This window comes from Branchiostoma lanceolatum, chromosome 8 (genome assembly GCF_035083965.1).
Source record: "Branchiostoma lanceolatum isolate klBraLanc5 chromosome 8, klBraLanc5.hap2, whole genome shotgun sequence".
NCBI lineage: Eukaryota > Metazoa > Chordata > Leptocardii > Amphioxiformes > Branchiostomatidae > Branchiostoma > Branchiostoma lanceolatum.
In genome coordinates this window covers 16,682,792-16,709,708 of record NC_089729.1, presented here as the reverse complement: position 1 = coordinate 16,709,708, position 26,917 = coordinate 16,682,792, and the positions used below count along the sequence as shown (strand labels likewise).

The 26,917-nt window shown below is 39.1% G+C and overlaps 3 protein-coding genes across 8 annotated transcripts; 2 read left to right on the top strand and 1 right to left on the bottom strand.

Annotated features, from left to right (window-relative positions):
* Nucleotides 1-214: 214 nt before the first annotated feature.
* Nucleotides 215-8,989, top strand: LOC136439832 (NHP2-like protein 1). 2 transcript variants are annotated; one of them, XM_066435455.1, is made up of 5 exons: nt 215-344; nt 813-827; nt 1,340-1,454; nt 1,953-2,090; nt 8,195-8,989. In XM_066435455.1, the coding sequence occupies exons 1-5, from the start codon at nt 342-344 to the stop codon at nt 8,317-8,319; spliced, it is 396 nt and encodes a 131-aa protein (XP_066291552.1). In that variant the 5' UTR covers nt 215-341; the 3' UTR covers nt 8,320-8,989. The 2 variants fall into 2 exon arrangements, with proteins under 2 accessions (XP_066291552.1, XP_066291551.1); XM_066435454.1 differs by lacking the exon at nt 8,195-8,989 and adding an exon at nt 2,942-3,626 and having other exon boundaries at nt 217-344.
* On the bottom strand, nt 3,660-21,876 carry LOC136439831 (cell adhesion molecule 3-like). Of its 5 annotated transcripts, none has more exons than XM_066435450.1 (8): nt 21,672-21,876; nt 17,825-17,976; nt 17,261-17,426; nt 16,373-16,521; nt 15,292-15,404; nt 13,769-13,890; nt 7,346-7,448; nt 3,660-4,692 (listed from the first exon to the last, which is right to left on the bottom strand). In XM_066435450.1, the coding sequence occupies exons 1-8, from the start codon at nt 21,739-21,741 to the stop codon at nt 4,629-4,631; spliced, it is 939 nt and encodes a 312-aa protein (XP_066291547.1). In that variant the 5' UTR covers nt 21,742-21,876; the 3' UTR covers nt 3,660-4,628. The 5 variants fall into 5 exon arrangements, with proteins under 5 accessions (XP_066291547.1, XP_066291549.1, XP_066291550.1 ...); XM_066435452.1 differs by lacking the exon at nt 3,660-4,692 and adding an exon at nt 5,912-6,426; XM_066435449.1 differs by lacking the exons at nt 3,660-4,692; nt 7,346-7,448 and adding exons at nt 10,227-10,396; nt 12,924-13,026.
* Nucleotides 21,877-24,294: 2,418 nt separating this feature from the next.
* On the top strand, nt 24,295-26,510 carry LOC136439830 (transmembrane protein 11, mitochondrial-like). The gene is made up of 2 exons (XM_066435448.1): nt 24,295-24,423; nt 25,580-26,510. Exons 1-2 carry the CDS (start codon nt 24,407-24,409, stop codon nt 26,142-26,144), a joined length of 582 nt encoding a protein of 193 aa, XP_066291545.1. The 5' UTR covers nt 24,295-24,406; the 3' UTR covers nt 26,145-26,510.
* The last annotated feature ends 407 nt before the right edge of the window (nt 26,511-26,917 follow it).

Genomic DNA, 26,917 nt, shown 5'->3' with positions numbered 1-26,917 from the left:
TAGAAGTGATTTGATAGCGTGGAAGAAACCAAAGTCTTTCCGAAAATAGGATTCATATTTCATAAGTAATATTCTAATTGAAGTAAACACATTAAGTCATATCAAAATTTATATACCTTATCTATTTTAACGAATAACTATAACATTTAAGTTTATCATTAAACTAATATTATTTTTAGCCATTTTAACTCCCCTCGTACCCGAGTAGCTCATTCCGTAAGCTCATTTCCGTTTCCTGTGCGTCGCTGCAGAGTCCTCCGTGAGGCGTCAGCTGAGAGGACGAAGCTTTTTCCTCGATTTTTGACATTTTAGCTATTCCTACATCACAATAAGAACTCACTATGGTAAGAATGTACATTTGTGATCATTTTTCACGAGTTTTGGGTCATAGCGCCTCCAGAGTGGTTTTGCAAATTGTCGAAACGACGCCACCCAAACCGGCGACCCACACGTGCTTGCGCTTTCTTTTATGCATGGGAAATGGGGAGGGGGGCAGCTTTAAAATTTTTTGCCTTCGATTATAATATCAATAGTTGATTTTGGAAATGCTGTGAAATGATCTATCATAAAAGATAACGTTAACTGATGTTACATGTATTCATAAAAAGTTACAAAGCTCGAAATACTGGGTGCTGAGTACTTGTTGACTGTGGGTGCACTTACCCAAACATGAAATTATTTCTAAAGAAAGATTAGCATAATGTTGTGAAGACTTATCCTTATATTAGATTTTTAGTGTTATACATCAAGTTAACGTGATGTATGTGAAAGTCATGTATGTAACAAACAATTCTTTCTACTTCTTTCCACAGTCTGCAGCAACTGAGGTGAGTACAGATTTCCAGTACTAAAACTGTGTATTGAATATCATAATTAGCCTTCGTGACCTAATATGATTCATAGTGACATAATTTTATGTTGAATCACCATCAGTGCTACTCTACACTGAAACTCATTGCCTAGGTCAACGTATGTCAGCTCCATTTCCCAGATACCTAACTTTGTATTAAAAAAAACCAAGTTACCAGTAATTTGGTGCCCCAAAACTCCTTTTTTTTTTAACTTTCCCCTAGAGTCATTGACCACTAAATGACCAAAGATTCGACAGATCATGAAACAAATTTCGTAGCTAAAGAACCATTTTTTTGTGAATGTATTGTTGTCTTTTAAATCATATTTTTACATCTTACATCATATTCTAATGATAAAATCAAGGATGACATAAATTAAATTTTGGTAGCAGCCATGCGGTCTCTCAGCGATTGCAGTCTATTGAAAAGGTGGCCTTATCAGGCAGGAGGTTGAGTGTAATATTTTTTTCATTGATTGTGCATATCAGGCGGAGGTGAACCCTAAGGCGTACCCCCTGGCTGATGCCCAGCTGACTACCCAGATCCTGGACCTGGTGCAGCAGGCTGCCAACTACAAACAGCTGAGGAAGGGGGCTAACGAGGGTAGGCACAGGGATCTTCATAATCAAAGTTCATTTCAATTGACAATTAGCTTACACAGCAATACTGTAGTGTACTCTGAGCTTAATTGTTGTTGTAATACATACTCCTGCCTGAGAATAGGGTTGGGACAGTCCATCCTCATTTCCGGACAATTGAAATTTATTTTCGGGACAATGCTAGGACAGTAGGGAAAAAAGTTAATTTCGAGGCCTGTATGTATGGACTCAGTTGGTCAGACTTTTTTGTGCACACCTTCTATTAGAATGTTATAGATTTTACTTGAATGTAACATGAATAGGAGTGTTCATTTATGTTGTCACATTCCTCAATGAAAGCAAATCCTTTGCAAGCAGCTTTCGTCATAATACAGACACTGTCACACAGAATCGCTGCTGCCAAACACCATAAGCAACTCGCATTTCCTGTGAAAAAGTTAGAATGCAGAAAGTTAATGTAAAGTAGTGGGACAATTTTGACCAGTCGTTTTTCTTATCACAGCCACTAAGACCCTGAACCGAGGTATCACCGAGTTCATCGTCATGGCGGCAGACACAGAGCCCCTGGAGATCATCCTACATCTACCTCTGCTGTGTGAGGACAAGAACGTGCCCTATGTGTTTGTCAGGTCCAAGCAAGGTGGGAGAGTCATCACAGTTATTACCTTTGCCGAGAAGGTTATGCATAGGGTAGCATTTGTTTGTTTGTATGTATGTATGTTTGTTTGTAACGACCAGCATAACTCGAGAAGGTTTGGATGGATTGTCTTCATATTTGGTATGTGGGTAGGTCTTGTTGAGACCTGGAAATGATTAGATTTTAGGTCCCCTAGCGGCTTGTTACGGTACTGCAGCGGAACTTCCTGTTTTGATATCTTGTGTTCTGGACATGCTATAGTCCTGATGTTTGAGTGGTGGATAGCTCTTTGGACAGAGAGTAAGTGGTATAGGTTTTGGCCCCCTAGTGGCTTTTTTGGAACTGCAGGAGCAAGTTTTGGTTCAGACTTTTTCTGTCCATGTCAAAACCTCAGTTCCATTTGTGATGTCTTGTCTTTGTCAGCAGGGCTAGCCCCTTGTAATAACCACAGACTAGTTGGGCGTCCTTAAGAGCCAAACCAATAAATTGATAAAAAGTGATCAGAACTTATGCTTATTGTGCTGTATAGGTTTTGAAAAGAGTGTGAAATTATAAGTTTTGACTTCAGGTTGTGTGATGATGTAATCTTTGAACATTTTATGCAATTTTCGGGTGTGGTACAGGTACACACACATGTAGGTTTTGAGTTTTTTTATACAAAATGATTATCAATAAAGTACTGTTGTTAAAAATGTGATAATTGATATCAGATCTGCTTGTACATAAAATGTATGAAGAAAGTGGTTACAATTTTAAATGACAGAATTCAATGGTACAAAAGCAAAGTAAGTAAAATTAATCAATTTTCCATGAGACATGAACTAACGTAATGCCGTTATCTGTACTCCCGTCAGCGCTGGGGCGTGCCTGCGGTGTTTCCCGTCCCGTGATCGCCGCCTCTGTCACCATCAACGAGGGGTCCCAGCTGAAGTCTCAGATCACCTCCGTGCAGCAAGCCATCGAACGTCTCCTCATCTAGACTGACTCACACGCACACAAGATGTCCCCCACTCATACATGTACACAAGACTTAGCACAGGATACACTGTTGTCTTACAATGATGCAGGCAGTAGTTTTGAAAGTCTATATTTTATGTTCTTTACTTAAACAAATACTGAAATGATGTCAAGATAGTCTCAATGCTACATTGTTTTTTTTTAAAGGTTTTTGAAGGCTACAATTTTGTGGAGTTAAGAGAAGAAAAATAATGATGGAAGTGATTGAAACATGTCCCTGGGATTAATTTGTGCAGGGTTATTTTTGAAAAGAAGCAATTTTTTCTTTAATGGCAATTATCTACCTGTATCAAATCATGCCAACTCAGTGAGAAAAACTAAACTCAGAATATTTGCTAAGAAATGATATTTGAGAGCTGTTCATTTACATTCCGTTGTACTTCCTATTTTCTGGCATATTCACAAAATCTGTGCAAGAGGAAGGGATCTTTTTTACCCAAGAAAGTTTTAAGAAGGTCTAGCCCTTGACTAAGTAAGGATGTGGCAGCTTACTCTAAGGAATAAAAGGCTTGTGGACATATACTACTGTGTACATGTGTTTTGTTTGATATTATAGAACATTTGTGAACAACAATATTTGCTCTTTATTCAAGTCAGCATAAATGTTTAACATCAATACATAACATACAAACACCTTTGGCAGCTGTGCTTATTATTTACTCTGCTAAGTCATGTGGGGATCATTAATTTCAACTACAATGATTGTTATTCTGTAGATATCATATAGAGCAGTCCATGGTCACTTACTGAAGTTCTGCAGTTAAATAAGGTTAAGGTTGCATCTATGCCCATAGAAAGTTTGATTAAAATGCCCTTTTTCTTTGCTTTGCTCAGCAATATACTTTTTGTGTGTGCAAAATCTATACAAATGATATAGAGAGACATATCCATCAAAATCCGTGAACAATGTAGACTGTCAGTGATCAGACCTTCAAATGTGACAATGCAGTGTTTAGAAGTTCTCTTTAGATGAATCACAGCCTTGTCTGTCATGTATAGTATTATAACTCGGGGTCTTGTCACTGCAAATGTTACAAAATAGGTAACTATGTGCATGGCTGCCAGTGGTTGCTTTGATTTTGGTTTAAAAGATAGTAAATGATTATTTACCAACCAGTTGTCACTTTTGGAAGCATGTGTATTGATACCTGTGGTAGTCATCATCAAATTCATACCATTTATAAACTGTACCCTAGGACAAAACATACAATATTCAATACAGGAATATAATACATTAATACCTCTTTGGGAATTTATAGTCTGCAACATTGATACAAAAACGGCTTTTGACTTTCTCCATCTCAAAATACACTATCAACTTTATATACTTTAAAATGCATTCTGCTATAGAAAGAGTATAACTCAAAACAACATATTCTTACACAAACCCTAGGACTGGAAAGGCCCCTAGTACCCATCCATCCCATACTAAGGGGATGGTGAAATTGACAGGCATTCCATGATTGTTGCTGTGATTTCCCAGCAATGTTAATCCAATCAGTTTGATTCCCCACTTCTTTCTTTTCAACTACTATTCAACTTCCCCTCTTCATCTGATTGGCTGGGTTGAGAGGAAATTCTTGCTGTCCTATGTAAGAAGAGGAGAGGGGATACAGTTAGAAAAGAGTCAAGAGAGAAGTAACCTTGCCAGGCATTGGTCCAACCTTGTAACAATGTTGAGAGGTGGCATTGTCACTTGGGCTGGAGTAACACCTGGCTTGCTAGGTTTTGAAACTGGAGAAAGGATGGAACCTGGGTGTCCACAGAAAGAACATTACACAGGCTTCAGACGAGTGAAGTAAAAGACGGAAAGATCTTGGAGAAGGTATTTTTCGAAGTTTGAATGGAAGGGTGCCGAGAAGAGATAGAGATGGGGTTATGTGAGATTGCTCTGATGGTTTTTGACTGCAGTAATAAAAACCCACAAAAGAGATAATGGTATTATCTGAAGATGGGCACAAATAGATGACAATCCCTGAACTGAGATTCTGTACCCAATTATCTAGCAAAACAAGATTTCTCTGGGACTACAGTATAGGTCAATGCCGGAGGAGGACTATCTCTTTTCTTTTTTATAATATAAGCTTTAACTTTTACTAGAAAGTTCAGCAAATACACTGAAGTAAACAAGTCCATTAAAGAAGATGTCGAGATATCGTGTTTCAGACGTTTTACTCTGTAGGAAGCGTACTGGACACAGGCACACTGCGGTGACACATTTTTGTATTCACACTTGAAACACACAAACATGTAGAAATGTCTTGTCGGTTGTAAACTATGCAACTATTTTGTAGATTATCATAGTACTTGCAAGGTGCCCAATGCATGGCTTAACAAGCATCAAATTGTCATGGTATTATTGGCAAAAACATTCAGTTAACGTCACCATTTTCTACCATTGACGGTTAGCAGTCTACATGAAGCTAATCCAATCTTGACAATGATTATTAAATCATTACATTTCCTCTTAAGATTTAACTGATGTTGCAAAGTATTCAAGATTAACTGACTTACTTAGTATTGTCTGAATTTATCTTTTTTGCCTTTTTTGCATTGTCATTACTTGAAATCTCCTATGGCAGTTCACAACTAAATTAGCAGCGCAGTTGTAGGCTAGGTTTGACAGTACAGAAACTAATAATATTATATCCTCACTATAAGATGTGACACCAAAGATCGATATGCAAGTCTTTACTCATGAATCCATTGTTTTTTTCTTTTTGTCTGGATTTCATATCATTAAGCTGTTCTGACCAGAGCAAACATGTTGCACTTGTCATGATTTCCATAACTTCCTATCACGTAAATTGTCCATAATCAAAAAATATGCGCTTATCTGGCTTTTATAACTTAACCTTGTCTTTATGGAAAAAAGTAAAATTAATAAAGGTGCCCCTTTATCCAGATCCAATTATAGCATCTTGTCTTTCAAACCACTCTTAAGTTAAGGCCACAAAAAATGTAAAAACAAATATCACAATAATCTAAATGTAAGTCTTTGAGCAAATCCTAGACTTGAAGCTTTTGTCTGGACAAAATATTCAGTTTACGACAAAAAATGTACATGTTCTCAGTTCCAAGGCTGAAGTCCTAAAAAATGTGACATTTTACATTACACATAAGCTGCCTACCATAGTTAATCAACTTCTAAACAAGTTTTACCGTTTTGTTGCTGCAAGCCAGATATTGTATGTGCATAGACAATTTTAAAGTAAGGCTTTTAATACGGAATCTGAAAGCTTGTGATTATTAGTCATCAGATTTCTTCACACTCTTTTACACTGGGTCTGAGGCGGCCGCAGTGTACTTCGTAGGTTGTCTCCTGTTAACAAACGAAAACTGGTCTTAGGATACGTAACAACACATGTGACTGAGGGGATGTCAAGAAGAGAAATAAATGAAGTATAATAATAAACAGAAAGACTAACATGACTGTATGAGAAAGGAAAGGTTGAAGAAAAAGTTAAAGAAAGTTCACCCGGGAAAGTAAAGAAAAGAGACATTGTCAAATGACACCACACAAAAAAAAAAGCACACACACACGAACACAAAAATAAAACCATCTATATAAACAAGAAGAGCGTTTTAAGTGTGACAGTTTTTTGATGGTTGACAACTTTTATTGTATATTTCTGTGCAATCAGGCTAAGTACATGTGAGTAAGTGGTTTTATGCACACAAACACAAGTATACAGATACATAATAGAGTTACAAGACACAAACATTAAAGGAAACCAAAGCAATATCAGGGTCCGAAATACTGGATTTTGAAAGTCAATTTATTTAGTCATTTCTATAATAAGTTCAAACAACACTATCACAATGTATTGCAACGTCCATGATGCAAAAATATGTCCATGATGCAAAAATATGACGTTGTGGTGATGTGAGAACTCACTGAAAATCGTGGCCGGAGTTTTTGTAGGCTCGCGAAACTAAGGGGATCACCGTACAGCATGATTTTGCGCGGTTTTAAAATGGTCAAAGTATTAAGTTACTACGCAAATGTGCTAAACAGTGTTAGTAAATGTCACTGCCATAAAGATTTCAGCATTTTTTTATTTCCATTTTTTGGCCCTGATATTGCTTTGGTTGCCTTTAACAAGTAATCCAATACATGGGTTTAACAACATCGGTATCAAGTCATTCTATCAGAAAAACACTCCTACAAAAGGTTGAATACTGGAGAAGTACAAAATCTAAAGAGATCCCCGTGTTGGTTTAGAATACCAGGTACTTACAGTGATTTGTTGTAATGTTGGTAACCGAAGAATGCCAATGCACCTAGAATGATGGCCGCTATGATGCCCCCGATCACCCCGCCTACTATAGCACCTGTATTATCTTGTGTAAGAAATAAGGGAAAGGCTGGCATTGTACCTGGTTTTGACTTTTGCCCATTTTGACCTTGCACCCAAAGCTCTATAATTAAATATTACACACATGCTATGTATAAAGTATGATAAATAAAGCTGAAATTCAAAACATCTATATTCTATCAAAGTAATTTTATATAATCCTATAAATGATTTCTTCACAATGACTTAGGAAAAGTAGCATAACCAAAAAGAAGAAAACACTGGTCATCAGTTATTCTGTCCACATCAGTTATTCTGTCCACATCAAAACCTGATCAGTTCCATTTGTGATGTCTTGTCTTTGTCAGCAGGGCTAGCCCCTTGTAATAACCACAGACTAGTTGGGCGTCCTAAAGAGCCAAACCAATAAATAGATAAAAAGTGATCAGAACTTATGCTTATTGTGCTGTATAGGTTTTGAAAAGAATGTAAATTTTTTGTTTTGACTTCAGATTGTGTGATGATGTTATCTTTGAACATTTTATGCAATTTTTGGGTGTGGTACACACACATGTAGGTTTTGAGTTTTTTCATACAAAATGATTATCAATACAGTACTGTTGTTAAAAATGTGATAATTGATATCAGATCTGCTTGTACATAAAATGTATGAAGAAAGTGGTTACAATTTTAAATGACAGAATTCAATGGTACAAAAGCAAAGCAAGTGAAATTAATCAATTTTCCATGAGACATGAACTAACGTAATGCCATTATCTGTACTCCCGTCAGCGCTGGGGCGTGCCTGCGGTGTTTCCCGTCCCGTGATCGCCGCCTCTGTCACCATCAACGAGGGATCCCAACTGAAGTCTCAGATCACCTCCGTGCAGCAAGCCATCGAACGTCTCCTCATCTAGACTGACTCACACGCACACAAGATGTCCCCCACTCATACACCAGACTTAGTACAGGGTATACTGTTGTCTTACATATAACAAAGATGCAGGCAACTTGTAGTTTTGAAAGTCTATATTTTATGTTGTTTACCTAAACAAATACTGAAATGATGTCAGGATAGTCTCAATGCTACATTGTTTTTTAAAGGTTCCTGAAGGCTACAATTTTGAGAAGAAAAATAATGATGTAAGTGATTGAAACATGTCCCTGGGATTAATTTGTGCAGGATTATTTTTGTAAAGAAGCTACTTTTCCTTCAATGGCAATTATCTACCTGTATCAAATCATGCCAACTCACTGAGAAAAAGTAAACTAAGAATATTTGCTAAGAAATGATATTTGAGAGCTGTTCATTTACATTCCGTTGTACTTCCTATTTTCTGGCATATTCACAAAATCTGTGCAAGAGTAAGGGATCTTTTTTACCCAAGAAAGTTTTAAGAAGGTCTAGCTGTCTAAGTGAGTAACTAAGTAAGGATGCGGCAGCTTAAGGAATAAAAGGCTTGTGGACATCTAGTACTGTGTACATGTGTTTTGTTTGATATTATAGAACATTTGTGAACAACAATATTTGCTCTTTATTCAAGTCAGCATAAATGTTTAACATCAATACATAACATAACGTACAAACACCTTTGGCAGCTGTGCTTATTATTTTCTTGGCTAAGTCATGTGGGGATCATGTCAACTACAATGATTGTTTTCTGTAGATATATAGAGCAGTGCATAGGCACATCCCTTACTGAAGTTCTGCAGCTAACATAAGGTTAAAGTTGCATCTATGCCCATAGAAAGTTTGATTCAAAGGCCCCTTTGCTTTGCTTTGCACAGCAATATACATTTTGTGTGTGCAAAATCTATTCAAATGATATAGAGAGACATATCCATCAAAATCCGTGAACATTGTAGATTGTCAGTGATCAGACCTTCAAATGTGACAACGCATGTTCAGCAGTTCTCTTTAGATGAATCGCAGCCTTATCTGTCATGTATAGTATTATAACTCTGGGTCTTGTCACTGCAAAATTTATATGTTACAAAATAGGTAACTATGTCCTGAAAATAATTTCATCAGGTTGGTAGAATATAGGATATGGGAGATTCTTAATACACAACCAGGTATTGTTCTCACCTGCTAACGTTTCGGTGTCTGTCAGACACCTTCTTCAGAGCTTCTGACTGGAGTACTGCTTCTCACCGCTATAAGTAGCCGATGTAGGTGGCGCTTTTGCAGTGAGAATACTGTCCCAAATATGGCTAAGTTTGTATCCCCCCTCGTCTCGGTTCATCACTGGTGTTGTCTTCCTTATCCAGACCGCCTCCTTAATCCACCGGGTGTGTCTGTTATCCTCTCTCTCCACCTACATCGGCTACTTATAGCGGTGAGAAGCAGTACTCCAGTCAGAAGCTCTGAAGAAGGTGTCTGACAGACACCGAAACGTTAGCAGGTGAGAACAATACCTGGTTGTGTATTAAGAATCTCCCATATCCTAGGTAACTATGTGCATGGCTGCCAGTGGTTGCTTTGATTTAGGTTTATAAGATTATTATAATAAGTAGATGGTTATTTACCAACCAGTTGTCACTTTTGGAAGCATGTGTATTGATACCTGTTGTAGTTATCATCAAATTCATACCATTTATAAACTGTACAGTTAACAAAACATACAATATTCAATACAGGAATAAAATACATTAACTCTTTGGGAATCTGTATTCTGCAACATTAATACAAAAACGGCTTTTGACTCACTCCATCTCAAAATACACTTATCAGAATAAGATAAACTTTATATACTTTTGAATACATTCTACTATAGAAAGAGTATACCGTAACTCAAAACAAGTATATTCTTACACAACCCATCCATCCCATACTAAGGGGATGGTGAAATTGACAGGCATTCCATGATTGTTGCTGTGATTTCCCAGCAATGTTAATCCAATCACTTTGATTCCCCACTTCTTTCTTTTCAACTACTATTCAACTTCCCCTCTTCATCTGATTGGCTGGGCTGAGAGGAAATTCTTGCTGTCCTATGTAAGAAGAGGAGAGGGGATACAGTTAGAAAAGAGTCAAGAGAGAAGTAACCTCGCCAGGTATTGGTTCAACCTTGTAACAATGTTAAAAGGTGGCATTGTCACTTGGGCTGGAGTAACACCTGGCTTGCTAGGTTTGGAAACTGGAGAATCCTACAAGGATGAAACCTGGGTGTCCACAGAAAGAACATTACACAGGCTTCAGACGAGCGAAGTAAAGACGGAAAGATCTTGGAGAAGGTATTTTTCAAAGTTTGAATGGAAGGGTGCCGAGAAGAGATAGAGATGGGGTTATGTGAGATTGCTCTGATGGTTTTTGGCTGCAGTAATGAAAACCCACAAAAGAGATAATGGTATTTTCTGAAGATGGGCACAAATAGATGACAATCCCTGAGCTGTGAGATTCTGTACCCAATTATCTAGCAAAACAAGACTTCTTTGTGACTACAGTGTAGGTCAATGCCTTATCTTTTTTTTTATAATATAAGCTTTAACTATTAACTAGAAAGTTCAGCAAATACACTGAAGTAAACAAGTCCATTAAAGAAGATGTCGAGATAGTGTGTTTCAGAAGTTTTACTTTGTAGGAAGCGTGCTGGACATATCAGAACACAGGCACACTGCGGCGACACATTTTTGTATTCACACTTGAAACACACAAACATGTAGAAAATGTCTTCAGTCGGTTGTTAACTATGCAACTATTTTGTAGTTTATCATAGTGCTTGCAAGGTGACCAATGCATGGCTTATCAAGCATCAAATTGTCATGGTATTATTGGCAAAAACATTCAGTTAACGTCACCCTTTTCTACAATTGACCGTTAGCAGCCTATATGAGGCCGCACCAATTTTGACAATGATTAAATCATTACATTTCCTCTTGATATTATACTGATGTTGCAAAGTATTTAAGATTAACTGCCTCACTTAGTATTGTCTGAATTGGTCTCTAAAGCTATGGAATTTCATGTCCTAAGTTATCTTTTTTGCATTGCCATAGACAGTTTTCAGTTGTAGGCTAGGGTTGACAGTACAGAAACTATAATATAATATTATATCATTTCTCACTATAAGATGTGACATCAAAGATCGATATGCAAGTCTTTACTCATGAATCCATCAGGTTTTTTTCTTTTCGCCTGGATTTCATATCATTAAGCTGTTCTGACCAGAGCAAACATGTTGCACTGGTCATGATTTCCATAACTTCCTATCACGCAAATTGTCCATAATCAAAAAATATGCGCTTATCTGGCTTTTATAACTTAACATTGTCTTTATAACGAAAAAAAAAGTAAAATTGATAAAGGTGGCCCTTTATCCAGATTCAATTATGGAACCATTTATCTCAAACCACTCTTAAGTTAAGGCCACAAAAAATGCAAAAACAACTATCACAATAATCTAAATGTAAGTCTTAGACTTGAAGCTTTTGTCTAGACAAAATATTCATTTTATGACAAAAAATGTACATGTGCTCAGTTCCAAGGCTGAAGTCCTAAAAAATGTGACATTTTACATTACACATAAGCTGCCTACCATAGTTAATCAACGTCTAAACAAGTTTTACCATTTTGTTGCTACAAGCCAGATATTGTATGTGCATAGACAATGTTAAAGTGAGGCCTTTTAATACGGAATCTGAAAGCTTGTGATTATTAGTCATCAGATTTCTTCACACTCTTTTACACTGGGTCTGAGGCGGCCGCAGTGTACTTCGTAGGTTGTCTCCTGTTAACAAACGAAAACTGGTCTTAGGATACGTAACAACACATGTGACTGAGGGGATGTCAAGAAGAGAAATAAAAGAAGCATAAACAGGAAGACTGACATGACTGTATGAGAAAGGAAAGGATAAAGAAAAACTTAAAGAAAGTTCACCCGGGAAAATAAAGAGAGGAGACATTGTCAAATGACACCAAAAAAAACCAACCAAAACACACACACACACACACACACACACACACACACACACACAAAATAAATTCTATATAAAAACCCCGACCAATTAAATCACATGAATCGCATTGAAACTCAGATTCATAAATTCGCCAAAATTGCCAATCTGAAAACATCTCTGGAAAGCTGACACCTTCCAGCATCTCACTGGCGAGTTTATTTTTGTCAGATTTAGTTGTTAACGCAACTTAGGAATTTGTCGGGAAATGGCTGACACAAATCTGAGTTTAAATGCGATTCACATGATTTCATTGGTCGGGGTGATAAACAAGAAGAGTGTTTAAAGTGTGACAGGTCTTTGATGATTGACATCCTTTATTGTACATTTCTGTCTAATCAGGCTAAGTACATGTGAGTAAGTGGTTTTATGCACACAAACACAAGTATACAGATACATAATAGAGTTACAAGACACAGACATTAACAAGTAATCCAATACATGGGTTTAACAACATCAGTATCAAGTCACTCTATCAGAAAAACACTCCTTCAAAGGGTTGAATACTGTAGAATTACAAGATTTAAAGAGATCCCCGTGTTGGTTTAGAATACCAGGTACTTACTGTGATTTGTTGTAATGTTGGTAACCGAAGAATGCCAATGCACCTAGAATGATGGCCGCTATGATGCCCCCGATCACCCCTCCTACTATAGCACCTGTATTATCTTGTGTAAGAAATAAGGGAAAGTCTGGCATTGTACCTGGTTTTGACTTTTGCCCATTTTGACCTTGCACACAAAGCTCTATAATTATATATTACAATTACACACATGTTATGTATAAATTATGATAAATAAAGCTGAAATTCAAAACATCTATATTCTATCAAAGTAATTTTATATAGTCCTATAAATGATTTCTTCACAATGACTTAGGAAAGGAAGCACAACCAAAAAGAAGCAAACACACCAAAACACTACTGGTCATACTCAGCATGTATTTTCTAGTTGTGCAAGATATCCTTGCACACGTTTTTCTTCAATACAAATACTTCTTTTTTTTCCAGCATATATTTGCAGCTGATATTAAATGAGTATTGATAAATATTTGGCACAAGTACATTGGATTCTTTCTAAAATTATCACATTACCAATATTCCCTATTCAAAAACAGATTTTTATATTATTTCTATTTCATAGTGTGTGATATTGCAACAAATTGTTCGATTGCATAGAAGATTGGCTTATGGCTTATTTCCTCTGTATCTATCTGCAGCAAGATTTAACTAAAACAATTGTTTTCAAACAGTTTTTGTCCGACACATTAAATTCTTTCCAAATTAACAAGAACTATCTTTGGATGTCAGAAAGCGGTTATAAACCATTGTTCACTCCATCAAATATCTGACAAAAAGCACTTCAAGACCAAGATAAACTATCATGCTACAAGAGGAGCAAGCTAACTTACTAACGGCGACGCCTGAACTTGGGGTGGTTGGCGGGGCTGTAGTGGGAGGAGCGTCCATTAAGTTGTCAACAGGGTAAAACGCGAACCTGGTACCATACGTGTTGTTGGCACGGCAGGTATAACTGTGAAAAGGAGAGAATTTGAGTAGAGTGTTAGCTAGGGCACTTTTTGGTCAGACCAACCAAAGATTTTTTCAGGTAAAAGATACCGCTTTCCTACTTTTGGTAACTAGGGTTTGATGAGGCCACACCAATTTCATTTGTTGCTTCTGGGATTTTTTCAGAATAAAATTGGAGCGACAGGGCGGAAAAAAAACAAAAATAGATTTTTTTGCAAACAGTCTGTGGTAAAGATAAGGGTTTACATAACATAAAGAATAAAAGAACTATTCAAGTTTCAGCTTTGTATAGCTCATTTTATGCAATGCACCCCCTTCTTTGATCTAGTATTATAATAATATTTCAGTAACAAAATTACCTTTTGCCATGTAATATATGGATTGATATTGAGAAATAGTCTTATTGATAAATGAAAAATTATAACTTATGATCAATGGGACTACAAATTTTTGCAGGTCTTTATAATCTATTTTGGTGGCTATTGAGTTTTACAACTGAACAGATAGTAAAATTGGGAGTTTAAATTTGTGAATGGGAATAGTGACCCAATTTTTTTTTTCAAAATGGGAAAAACAGGACAGGCTATTCCGAGAAGCAACAAATTAAATTGGCGCGGCCTGAGTATCAAAAGCATGCATACTGCATAGTTCAGTTGGCTTACAGACCTGTATTGAAAACAAACAAGGAATATCAAGCATTAACTTCACTGCATGGATTCAAAGCAAAACATATGACGGACAGGAAATTTCTTGTCCTGTGTGCATTTGTTGCCAAGACACACATAATATCTGATCTTTTATCTTAGTACCATAACTAAATTGTCATTTTGCTGGACAATGATAGATAGACTATGTCTCACAATGATAATATTTACAAGGATTCTATGCATAGTTTCTTGTAATCGTGAAAAATAACAAATGATTTAAAGACTCTCTGCTGTTAAAACAAGTGTCCAGCCCTGTACCTTTATATTTTCATTATTTTGAGTAGAAGATGAGCAACATTTCGTCCTAGATTGTAAATTATACGATAGCGAAAGAAGTGTACTTTTTAACCTTGTTAAAGAAAAATTGCCATATTTCGAACATCTTAATGCAACAGACAAATTCATATTCTTATTACGCCTGGATAATCCTTGCACATGTATTAGAAATATTGTCTGTTCATACATTTACATATGTACAAAGAAGCGAGAAGAAGTCGACTCTAACACGTTTTATCTACTCTATATGTTTTTGGCTTGTATTGTTGTATTTATGTCCTTGTATGTTCCATGTGTTACATGTAAGTTAGACGACCTGTACCTAGCCCCTCGGGGCATGAATACACAATAAAGGTCTTTCATTCATTATCACTTCTTCAAAGTGTTTTGTACTCAAGTCCTTGAAGAAAGTACCATCTTACCTTCCCACGTGACTATCTCCCAGGTTTGTGATGATGAGCTTGCTGTCCTCCACACTTGCCCCTGCCGGTAGGGAACCTGTCCAAGTGTCCGTGAAGTTCAACTGCCAATCAATCTGTGGGATGTGATGAAGTGACAAACCTTAGGAACTAAGTGAACATAGATTTTCTATTCTTGTCACTTGTGAAGGCTAACTCTTTGCAATAGTCTTTGGCTATTTATGACGATTTGGCTATGGGTTGTGCTGCAGCAATAATAAATAAATAAAACACCAACAGACACACCCAAAACTATATCTCCATTTTTCATGGAGATAACAAAGATTAGCCTGAGTACCAACCTCCGTAGTGACCGCTGGCTCAAAAGAATTCGCTTGCTAACCACCGTGGTTAGCAAGCAAATTCTTTTGAGCCAGCGGTCACTACGGAGGTTGGTACTCAGGCTAAACAAAGATATCATACCTCCATGAAATATTTTGACTTTTTCTGAATTCCTTGTTTTAGAAAATCGTTGTGAATTTCTTGCTACCTGTATTTCTGTCTATGCATTTCCTTGCTCATGCAACTTTGGACCCGAGCAAAGCTAACCTTCCACTCTTGCACACGACATCATCGTAAACTTGACCCTGGGTCAAACTAAACACTTACTGACAGACAGCTGAAATGCTTTTAAACCGGGCCATCCTTGGACCGGTCCAGCGGGGAAAAAAAATTGAACACACACCAAGAAAATAAACAAACCAAAAACAATACCTCCATTTTCACGGAGGTAAAAATCAACAGATAAACAGTTTTCAGTCTGAAGTATTATACACACTGCAAACTAGCTGTTGCCCAACAAAACCATTACTTCCAGCACTGCAATACAAACCTGTGGTGAGGGAACAGTGAGTGGGTCTGGAGGCAGCGTGTCTGGGTCTATCTGTGTACCGTAGTTAGGACAAACCAGGATAAGGGGGGTACAGTAGTACATACCTGTGGTGAAGGAACAGTCAGTGGGTCTGCAGGCAGCGTATCTGGGTCTGTCTGTGTACCATAGTTAGGACAGGCCAGGGTAAGGGTGTATAGTTACTGTAGTACATACCTGTGGTGAAGGAACAGTGAGTGGGTCTGCAGGCAGCGTATCTGGGTCTGTCTGTGTACCGTAGTTAGGACAGGCCAGGGTAAGGGTGTCTCCATAGTACAGCTGCTCTCGATCAGGCTCCACACGCAGGGATCTGGGTGTAGGGTCTCCTACAGAACAGTGAGCAAGACACCGTTAGTTGCTGTAGATGGTAGGACTAACAAGGGTATATGATACAGTTTGCTCTTTCAAGTGTTTTTACAGTGTGTGTATTTACATTGACTTGCCACAATTTACTATAAATTCATTCATCTTAGCAAGGACTTAATTTCACAGCAGAATGGGAAAGGAGGTTTTCGCTGTATTTTAACAGTGTTTACAGTGGAAAGAATTGTGTAATACTGTAGAAATACATTGGAAACACACATTTGTAGTGTCATGAATTTGCGATGAACAGGATACCGCAAACACCAAAAAAATAAAACCACCACAAATATTTCAAGATTCACAGTATTGCATTCTGTACAGTGATTCAACTTGTCTCACAATCTATTACCTTATGTAACAATCTAACCTTTTTTTACTATGTTTTGGTCGATACATTTATTCCAGTTTAAGTCAACAGGCAGAAGGTTACCAAAAGTTGCTTCTTAAGCCTTAAGCCCCCCTCTCACTGGACCCGCGGCACGCTGGCGGCGTCGCTGCGCCCGATTGAATTGACAAAGCACTCAACGAATTTCATCCACAAAAAACGAATCTTTTAAAGCTTTGTGTGTTTTGTTGTCTTTTTGGTCATACTTGTACATTTTGAATGATATTCCCATTATAAAGTCAAGGGTAACACACATCCAGTTTAGGACGCAGCCACACCGCCAGCGTGCCGCGGGTCCACTGAGAGGGGGGCTTTACCTGTAGTGACAGCCTGCCACAGCGTTCCTGCCCCACGTGCTACTTTGCAAGCGTAGGTTGTGTCCTTGGCTACTGCCCCTGTCCCTGACACATTGAACGATGTGGTAGCTGTGAGCTTCAGAGTCCCATTAGCTGCATCTCCTTCAATCTTAATGGCAAAAATTACCTACAGGCAGCAATGAACACAATAAGGCTCAATCAATTCATTTCATGGTTCTTGGGTTCTGTGCTTAACATAATCTTTTTCTGACTTCACAAAAAAAATCACATTTAGGTAGCCTGGCCAAGGGCCTGACTAAATCACACTTCTAGCAGCCCTTCTACTGGTCAGGCCCCTAGAAGGCCCAATCAGCAAGACCTTGTGTAACACAGGTTACCACTCAGGGTATGAAAAGCCTATAGTAAGCCTACACAAAGTACAAGAGTTTTAGTTGTTGTTTCCCTCTATTCCAAGCACAAGATTAAATGAAAAGATTAAAGAAATACATTCAATATTTCTGATGCGGTCTTTTCATTGTTTGACCCGGAAAAGCACACATCTGCTTGAATGTTAAGTAGCTTTACCTGATCTCCATCTGGTCCATCCAGGTGCCAGGCGATGGTAGCTGTTGGGTCGCTCAGTTTCTCTGCTGTGCACTTCAACCCTAACACGCTCTCATCCAGGGAGTCCGTGATGAGGGGACCAACATCTGGATCTGTTACAGCTGCCAGGACACCTGTTACAGGAACAGGGCACAAAAACTGTCAATCACACATCTAAGTCTGTTACAGTTGCTAGGACACCTGTTACAGGAACAGGGCACAAAAACTATCAATCACACATCTGTGTCTGTTACAGCTGCTAGGACACCTGTTACAGGAACAGGACACAGAAACTATCAATCACACATCTGTGTCTGTTACATGTACAGCTGCCAGGACACCTGTTACAGGAACAGGACACAAAAACTATCAATCACACATCTATGTCTGTTAGTGTTACAGCTGCTAGGACACCTGTTACAGGAACGGGACACAGAAACTGTCAATCACACATCTATATGTCTGTTACAGCTGCTACATGTAGGACACCTGTTACAGGAACGGGACACAGAAACCGTCAATCACACATCTGTGTCAGTTACAGCTGCTAGGACACCTGTTACAGGAACGGGACACAGAAACCGTCAATCACACATCTGTGTCTGTTACATGTACAGCTGCCAGGACACCTGTTACAGGAACAGAACAGAACACAAAAACTATCAATCATCTATGTCTGCTACAGCTGCTACATGTAGGGCACCAGTTACAGGAACAGGGCACAAAAACTATCATTAACAGGCATAGATGTGTGATTGATACTGCTACAGTTACTACGTGTAGGACACCTGTTACAGGAACAGGCACAGATTGACAGAAACTAAAAAATCTGTTTCTGTTACAGCTGCCAGGACACCTGTAACAGAACCTATCAATCAAAGTAGTATACTATACTGTATATGCTTAAACCATCAGCTTTGTTTACATTGTGGAATTTTCTGACTAAAGCAAATATTGTCTTGATACCACTAACAATCAGTTGTATGGGACAGGGAATTATAACATCTATGTCTTCAAAAGGGGTTCACAAAATCTATCCCTTATGTACATGTGTATGCTTTCTTTCAGGAAAAATGAGCATCAAAATACATCACTGCTCAGCTGTTGAAAACATAAGCTCTTTGGGAAAGGTAACAGCTACTGTAAATACAGAAATGTTTGCGGTGGTTTTATGTTCGCGTTTTTTGCGGTGACCGTTTCACCGCGAACTTAAAACCACCGCGAACATTTTTGTCCGGTACGGTAGCAGTTTGTAACTATAGCACTGCCGCGATCTTAAAACCTCCGCGAACACTCCGTTTTCGCCTTAGCGCGAAATAAAAACCATGCAAACTTAAATGCATTTACAGTATTATGTACATGTCATAAACAGGTGTGACCATGTCGCCCTTGCCCACAGTGGTATCTATGGCTACAAGGTTGACACCTGTTACACAGGAACAGCCTGGACGCTGGGTCATGTTTGCTGCCACAACACGGACAAAAGCCTCATAAATATTGAACAGAAGGGGAGTAGGCTTATAAACCAGATGTCCTTGGCTCAAAATTCAAACATAGATACTCTTTATGAACTCATGCCCTGTATCAATTGAACACAAGTACAAAATTTATATGCAACGTGACTGAAAATTTGAGGTGAGCTACATTTGCTTGTGTTGAACCAATTAAACCTCCTTGGTTGAACGAAAGTATCAAACTTCATCACAAAATGTATCTGCTTTATCCATCCATCCCTTGCTTTCCATCTGGTCACAAGGCAGTAGAAAGTAGAATCATCAGGCCCTTTGATTTTGGTTTTCATATGAAATATGATAGTTGGCCATAAAACTGAAGCATTACTGTACATTAATGTAAAATGCCCTGCCCTACACACATGACACACTAAAATGACACAGCATGACTAGTCATCATCATCATGCCAGGAGAAATAACAACATTTTCTATCCATAAGTTCTTAAAAAAACGTCTGAATGCATTCTACATCTGAATTGTGCAATAAAGATTATGTGTTCTTTGTGGTGACAATGCTTATCATACCAGTGGTTTTCCCCACCCATACATCAAGAATGTTATCACAAATCTTTGTCAGAAGGCATACCAAAGGTAAGTTCAATCAATGGCAAGTTGTAAATTTCACCCTTTTCTCATTTGCATGGAATATCAATAAAGAATGAACTCTGCCACAGCACATAATGAAGAACACATGTATGTCATTAAGACAATCAAATCTTCTTTTATCTTTGCCGCTGAGGTGTGCGGAATTAAGGCACATGGGAAGGACCAGGTGTGCCTTTGTTAGTGGAGCAGACATTGACCCTTCAAACAACAAAAAGATTGCAATTAAGATTCTTCTTGGCTTGTTTTCTATACTAATACTTCACCTCAGGCTATTCTGCCAGACATGGTAAATGCCTACAAATTTATAGTTGTATTTTTTTAAATTTCAGGGAAAGGAATGTGTTCTTGAAGTCTATGATTATGAAGAGCATAAGAATTGTGTGTGTGTGCGTGCATTCATATGTACTTGCTTGTATATGTGCATGCATGCTTGTATCGACACAATAGACCAGGTGTGGAAAAACACTACCCCATCGCCACAATGGCCAAGTGGATATGTCATATCATGAGATATCTTAATGGTCCCGGCTCACTCCATTTCCTTGTATTTCTAAAGCAGAGTCTACCAGCAACTGAACATGATGATACCCTTTCCTCCCATAGCCCTAACACATCTGATTTAAAGTGTACACGTCAAGTCTTCTCAAAAACATGAAGAAAACCAGTGTGCTATCTTAACAAGGTTTGATTTAAGACCTCCTTGACCTTGATGCAGTTGCTGTAATGGTTATACAGTGTCACAAATTTGAAAAAAATATTTGGGAAAAGACGACCCAGATCAGCATGTGTGAGGAAATAAGTAAGTCTTTTCCCTAATATAATAACATTGACAGGCATGTCACGTAGTAATAGTACTGGCTGACATGTCTGACCACTGCTAGCTCTGTTGTTCCTGTCTATGACTCAGAGTCAGACTGTGACATTACATTTCTCCAAGGCCTCCAGGGAATTATGATGGCCATAAATAGTACATGATCTAATACAGGATACTGCAGACAAAGTTGCAATTCTTGCAGTGACTTAACATAATTTTAGAAGGCATACAACGTTTATATTTTGCAGCAGCCATGGTCTTCGAGCAAACAGGCTTACCCCTACAATGCAGACGGCTATAATAAAGTAATTCAATTACTCTAAAAAGGCACGACTGCCATAGGTCAACATAGGATGCTGACGATTAACAGTACGTGTAGAGCTCTTGACATTTTCACTGTATCATAAAAGAAGCATTGTTGTCATCTCCAAGCAGATGTGTTGAGGTGTATTTATTGTCAGTTTCTTCTTTCTCTACCCTACATTAGTTTGTTTACACAGCTGGAGAATCTGACACGTACGTAGAGGGACAATATTCATTAAAACATCTGCTTGGAGACTAATAGCGACAGGTGGCACATGTATTTGAATGAGTAGGTAAAACACACAACGCGACTATAGCAACCCTCCCCTCGCCACCTCCCTGGACAAATTAAGATTTTTAGCATTCTTCTTGGATTGATAATTTGAAAACTCTGGCAAAACTTACTGCATATTTGTCAGTCTATGAGATACAAATACACGGTTAGGACGGTGAAAAACAATCCCCTCTATCACAAGGATGATATATTATAAACACTTCTGTTACGTGTTGGGCGGAAGACGTGAACAAGGAACAAGCTCGAAAATTATCAAAAATAACAACTCTGCGTGGGAGGGGGGCGCTCCCGCGACTTACCTCCGATTTGTACTGTAGCAAAAACAAGGCAGAGACAAATCCAGCGGACACGTTGGGTAGTTTGAGCCATGGCGGATCAGTGGGGAACCCCTGACTGCACACTTGTTCGCCCCAAAAGATCAGAATGGTTCGTGAAACACAAACATACGTGACACTAGCCACGCCTACACACGCCTCAGCTCTCAGACACAGACCGGATACGGACGTACCACTTCCGGTATGGGGGTGACCGTGACGTCAGTTTGTGTAGTAAGCGAAATGAAAGAAACGTTATTCAAATTCGGGAAAAGTGTTACATTGAGGCCAGATAGCAACACACAATTTTAGAATTATAAAGGTGTAAATGAACTGAGACTAAAGAAATACAAAGTGTATCATATGATTGGTAAAGAAAACAAGTTTTGAATCTGAATTCTGATCAAAGAGTACTCTCCAAGCAAGCAAAGTAGAAAGCCCGACAAAAACGCCTAAAAACAAGTCAAAAACCAGCCGGAACCCCTCCTCTACCTGGAGAGTACAAAAGAGAAGTTCAAGCGCAAAACGGAATATTTCCTTCTTCCTTGTTTCCGCGTTTTCCTTGCTAGAAATAACAGGTGGCTATCGAGGCCATTGAGATTCTTTTCTTTTTAGATTTAATGCCAGAAAAAAAGGAAGAAGACATTACAAGAAATAACGCACACAAGCCTTGTATGATGAACCGACAAAGCAACCGCAAAGCGTATATGTGCCGTATAATATCAGTCTAAAAAGTTTGTGAAAGCCCTGTCCTCGCTTCATGAACGCCTTGATATTTTACTGAATGCATCACATGAATAGTATGGATCGTGTGCCCTCTTGAAAAGTGTTAGACTCTATACGTTTTGCCAACATTAGAATGGTAGCTTTGTCCTTACATTGGAAAAAGTTGATAAATGATAGCGCTTTGTTACAATTGAAGACGAGAGTAAGCTTCCGCTCCTACTCCCTTTTCGCAAAATCATTCTTTTCTATATTTGTTTCCGATACGATTGTGCATGCACCCGGATATGATCTCAAACCACACAAAGAAGGAATGAAATGAAGTAAAACAATAGAGCCCGGATGCACCTTTTCCGGTGGATGACCTAACGTTAGTGACGTCACTGACAATCTGGCATTATCATTTTAGTATGGCAATCACTACAACGTTTTTTTTTGTTTTTTTTGGGGGGGGGGTTCAGGTTGCAGGTCTTTTTTTTTTTTTCACCACTTTATTGACCTCCACCAATTTTTACAACCAAGAACAAAATCATAACATCATACTGAAGTTGGAACAATACGTAAAGCAATCACTACAACGTACCGAATGTACTGAAATAATTGTGGCGTCGCTACGCGCTAGAGAAGTGGTAAGCCATTGGCCCATTAAAAATTGAAGTGCGAAATCATGCATGTTCATATGGAATTGGTTGATAGTCAACGGCCAAAACAGCATCAGTTGTTGTCACCTTAGATAACCTCATTGTCTTAAATGATCGCGATCTGATACCCTCTCCCTGGAAATCATAAAAATCCACTCACGAACAGAAATACAACTTTCTTTAGTAACGACAAAATTGAAAAGCGTTGGTAGGAAATAAATCTAGTGAAGCACCTGTCGCTTGAATAGAAATTGAGAAATTTTTACTGCCTTTCCCTAACGTTATATGCCACAAATAATCACAAGAATCATTCATGATGCATGAAATATTAGTAACTTTTTGGGACCTGTTCACCGAAAAAACAGCTGACCAACAAGTTACTCTCCAAGCAGAGGCTGGGTTCCGGCAGGTTTTTGACGTGTTTTTAGGCGTTTTTGTCGGGCTTTCTATCTTTTAATTTTTTTTTGTCTAGCGTTGGGTTGGCTAGACAAAAAAAAAATATGAAAAAGTAGAGAGCCCGACAAAAACGCCAAAAAACACGTCAAAAACCTGCCGGAACCCATCCTCTGCTTGGAGAGTACAACAAGTGGCAAAATCATATCCTCTTTGGTAACAACTCCTAGCGGCCGGCCCGACAGATACCGCCCCCTTGGGGGTCATTAACCTCCGCCAGCGAGAGCTTGTGTAAACACAGACTGACCAAGGAGGTTAAATGTATATTTAACCTCCTTGGACTGACTAACAACTAACCAGCTTTACGAGCAAGACATCACGTCAGCCCTACGCCCTGATCTCCAAGCAGATGTTGGGTGAAAAGATCGTTAACTTTTCTGGCCGCCCGATACGCAATCCTTTCAACCTATCATAAGGCCACAGTAAGTACATTTTAAGGATGATATCACCGCGCACATTGATTTTCGATTTTATGATTTTCCTGATTTCGGAAAAAAAGAAATTTGTTCCTATCCGTAGATGGTCATCATGGCAATAAAATGGGATATGTTATGTGGTAGCCTTGTAGTTGACAACTTGGTAAGAATAAAAGACTTGTAGGCTATAGTACCAAGTTTTATCGCTTCAATTCTTGTATAGTTGTAACCGCGTTTATAACGTTATAACTTAAATATAGTCTCTATTTTGAAAATCTGGGCATCTTGTTTTTATGCCCAACTTGTGGGTTCTTTTCGCACTCTTTCATTCTGCACTAGGTGCTATCTGTAAGATTCACTTGCTGTGGCCTAATGTATTAAACCGGAGCCTTCGGAAAAAGTTGTGATCTTTCCTCCCAACATCTACTTGGAGATTACGGCCCACCAAAGTTCCTTTGCCGTTGGGGGGCTCATCATCATCATCAATATGGCGGAAGGGGGAAGGTGAGTTTCTTGGTTTTCGCTCCAATTTTCCAGTTTTTCTCCTCTGACAGCAAGTATTTTGTGTGTTACAACCTCAAGCACAGACAAATATTAAACTAGCAACAATTCGAGCTGTTTTTGTGGCCGTTTGAATGTCTTAAATCGTCACAGGAGGCCACTTTTGGGGACATTTTTTACCGGCATCCGAGGTTACCACAGGTCATCTGGTGACCTTGTTTCAAATGTCCGTCTTGTGACCTATATATGTCGCCTTATAAATCTTCTTAAGACGCGATGGAATTCAAGAAAGGGACCTTTGTGTCGCCTTCAGCGATAGCGGATACTTTCGTTAGTGCCGCCCTCGATTACAGTCGATTATAATGACACAAGTCTTACACAACGTTTGGGGCTGTCAAGTCAAAATTATACAATTTACAACCAGTTTGCAAAAAGTCATTAAGATTACAGTGCCATGTACAGGCCATGGTGTGTTTCTCGCTAAGCCAAGTTTGTTTTCTTAGAGAGGTGATAAGTTCCATCAATTGTTGCTATCCTCCTGTGAGCAAGAAGGTCACCGAACTATGTTTTTGGCTCCGTTTGTAGAATAGAAAAGGCAGGAGCCAGTGGTGCATGCCCAAATGTGTCTGTTCCAGTTGTTAAACATTGTATTTTCAACTGTCTCTGACAGGGAGGCATGAAGTTAACCTAGCTTCCAACCACAGCAAGACAGACAGGCACAAGGAGATCACTACTTAAGCTTGTTGTATTTTTTTTAAAATTTGGTTTACACCTCAGAAGGCAAAAGTTTGAAGTTTGCAGAATACAGTCATTAAAAACAACACAGTGTAACAGAAGAATAATCTCCAAGCAGATCTACACGGTGCCAAAAATCGTATATTCTAGCCAGAGAAGCTCCAGTCAGCCAGATAAGCTCCAGTCCGCACCTACGGCATATACGATTTTTGGCAGTGTAGATCTGCTTGGAGATTAACAGAAGAAATGTTTCCAGTGACCGGGACTGAACTTACCAATGCTTACACAAAACTAGCATGGCATGCTCATGCACCCACTATTTGAGCCTGACTATTTCAAGGCCTGAACTGTGTAGAGTCTCTTTGAAACATGGTAGGCAACACCTTGTAGTATTGACTCTGTGTGATGTTGTTTTTTCCCCCAGCAAAGTCTCCACATTCCCAGAGTGTGCTATCATCCATGAAATCTACGACGGAGAAAATGCGGAGGAACAATTTGAGTACGAACTTGAGCGTGCGCTGGAGTCGGGTGTGCCGTATATCGTGGTCGAGCCGTCCAGACTCGGGGACGAGACAGCGCGTTGGATTATGATCGGAAACTGTCTGCACAAGACTGCCGTCCTCGCGGGACTTTCGTGTGCCATCTCCACAGCCATTCCCTCGGACTATGTGTTTGGACACCTGGGGTTACCGAGCGTTCCCCGATTGCTGGGCACGACGTATGACGTCTTCAGCCTGTGCTCGGGGGTGGTGAGCTTCGCCTGCGCTGCTCTGTACGAGGTCTCCTGGCAGTCCGACCCCTGCTGTAAGTACCAGGTCGAGTACGACGCGAGGAATCTCGCCGGCCTTCCGCTACACTCGCTCACGTCTGCGTCACCGGTAGTGCTCGTGCGTAAGGATAACACAGCAAGGCGGAGATTACACAGTGTCTGTACCACGGTGGCCGCGCTTTGTTGTGGGCTACGCATCTACCGCTGGTACTTCCAATGATGTCAGTCTTTCATATTTCACAGGACGTAGAGGAACTTTGAGCTAGATATACCAGAGGTCCACATGTAACTTTAAACATGTGGTATGTGTACCTACAAGAACTAAAAAAAATATATATACTAGGCCTTCCATTGGGAAGTTTCATCTCCATAGCAAACAATACAGACATTTGTGAAAGTGTAGAAGGTTTGGTGGAGAGTGTTATGGAAGGGTTTTCTGTGCATGTTGAGGAGTAAGTTACAGTTGGTGAATGCTGTATGTAATCATCAACCAGATGGTCCAGGTTTCATTACAATTCCATGATCAAATACTCTGTAAAATAAATAGCTATTTGTCCTTTGAGAAAATAAATTGTTCAATCTCTTGTATGCTTTTCTTTGGTTTTGTTGTGTGTAATACTGTTGTATTTACCATTATATACTAGTATACAAAATGTACTTAGATGAACAGATGGCTACTATTGAATAGCCTCCGCCAGGCCCCATGGATCGCTGGGAAAATAGTAGAAATTAGCCAAAGAGAGTGAATTGTATGAAGGGAGTTAGCTACACAGATAGGCAATCCTAACTGCACATGTAGCCTGAATTCAATCAAGCTCCTGTAACGGCTTGCCGCCCTGTAACTGCATAGCCGCCCAAGGGAAGGGGACAGAAATCCCTGGACAGCTGGAGTTTGCGTTATACAGACTATCCTAACTGGGCCTGCGAATGAAACCCTCCATGGCCAAACTCCCCTGGCAAATATTTACCCTATAGCCGGTGCGGTTAGTCTGG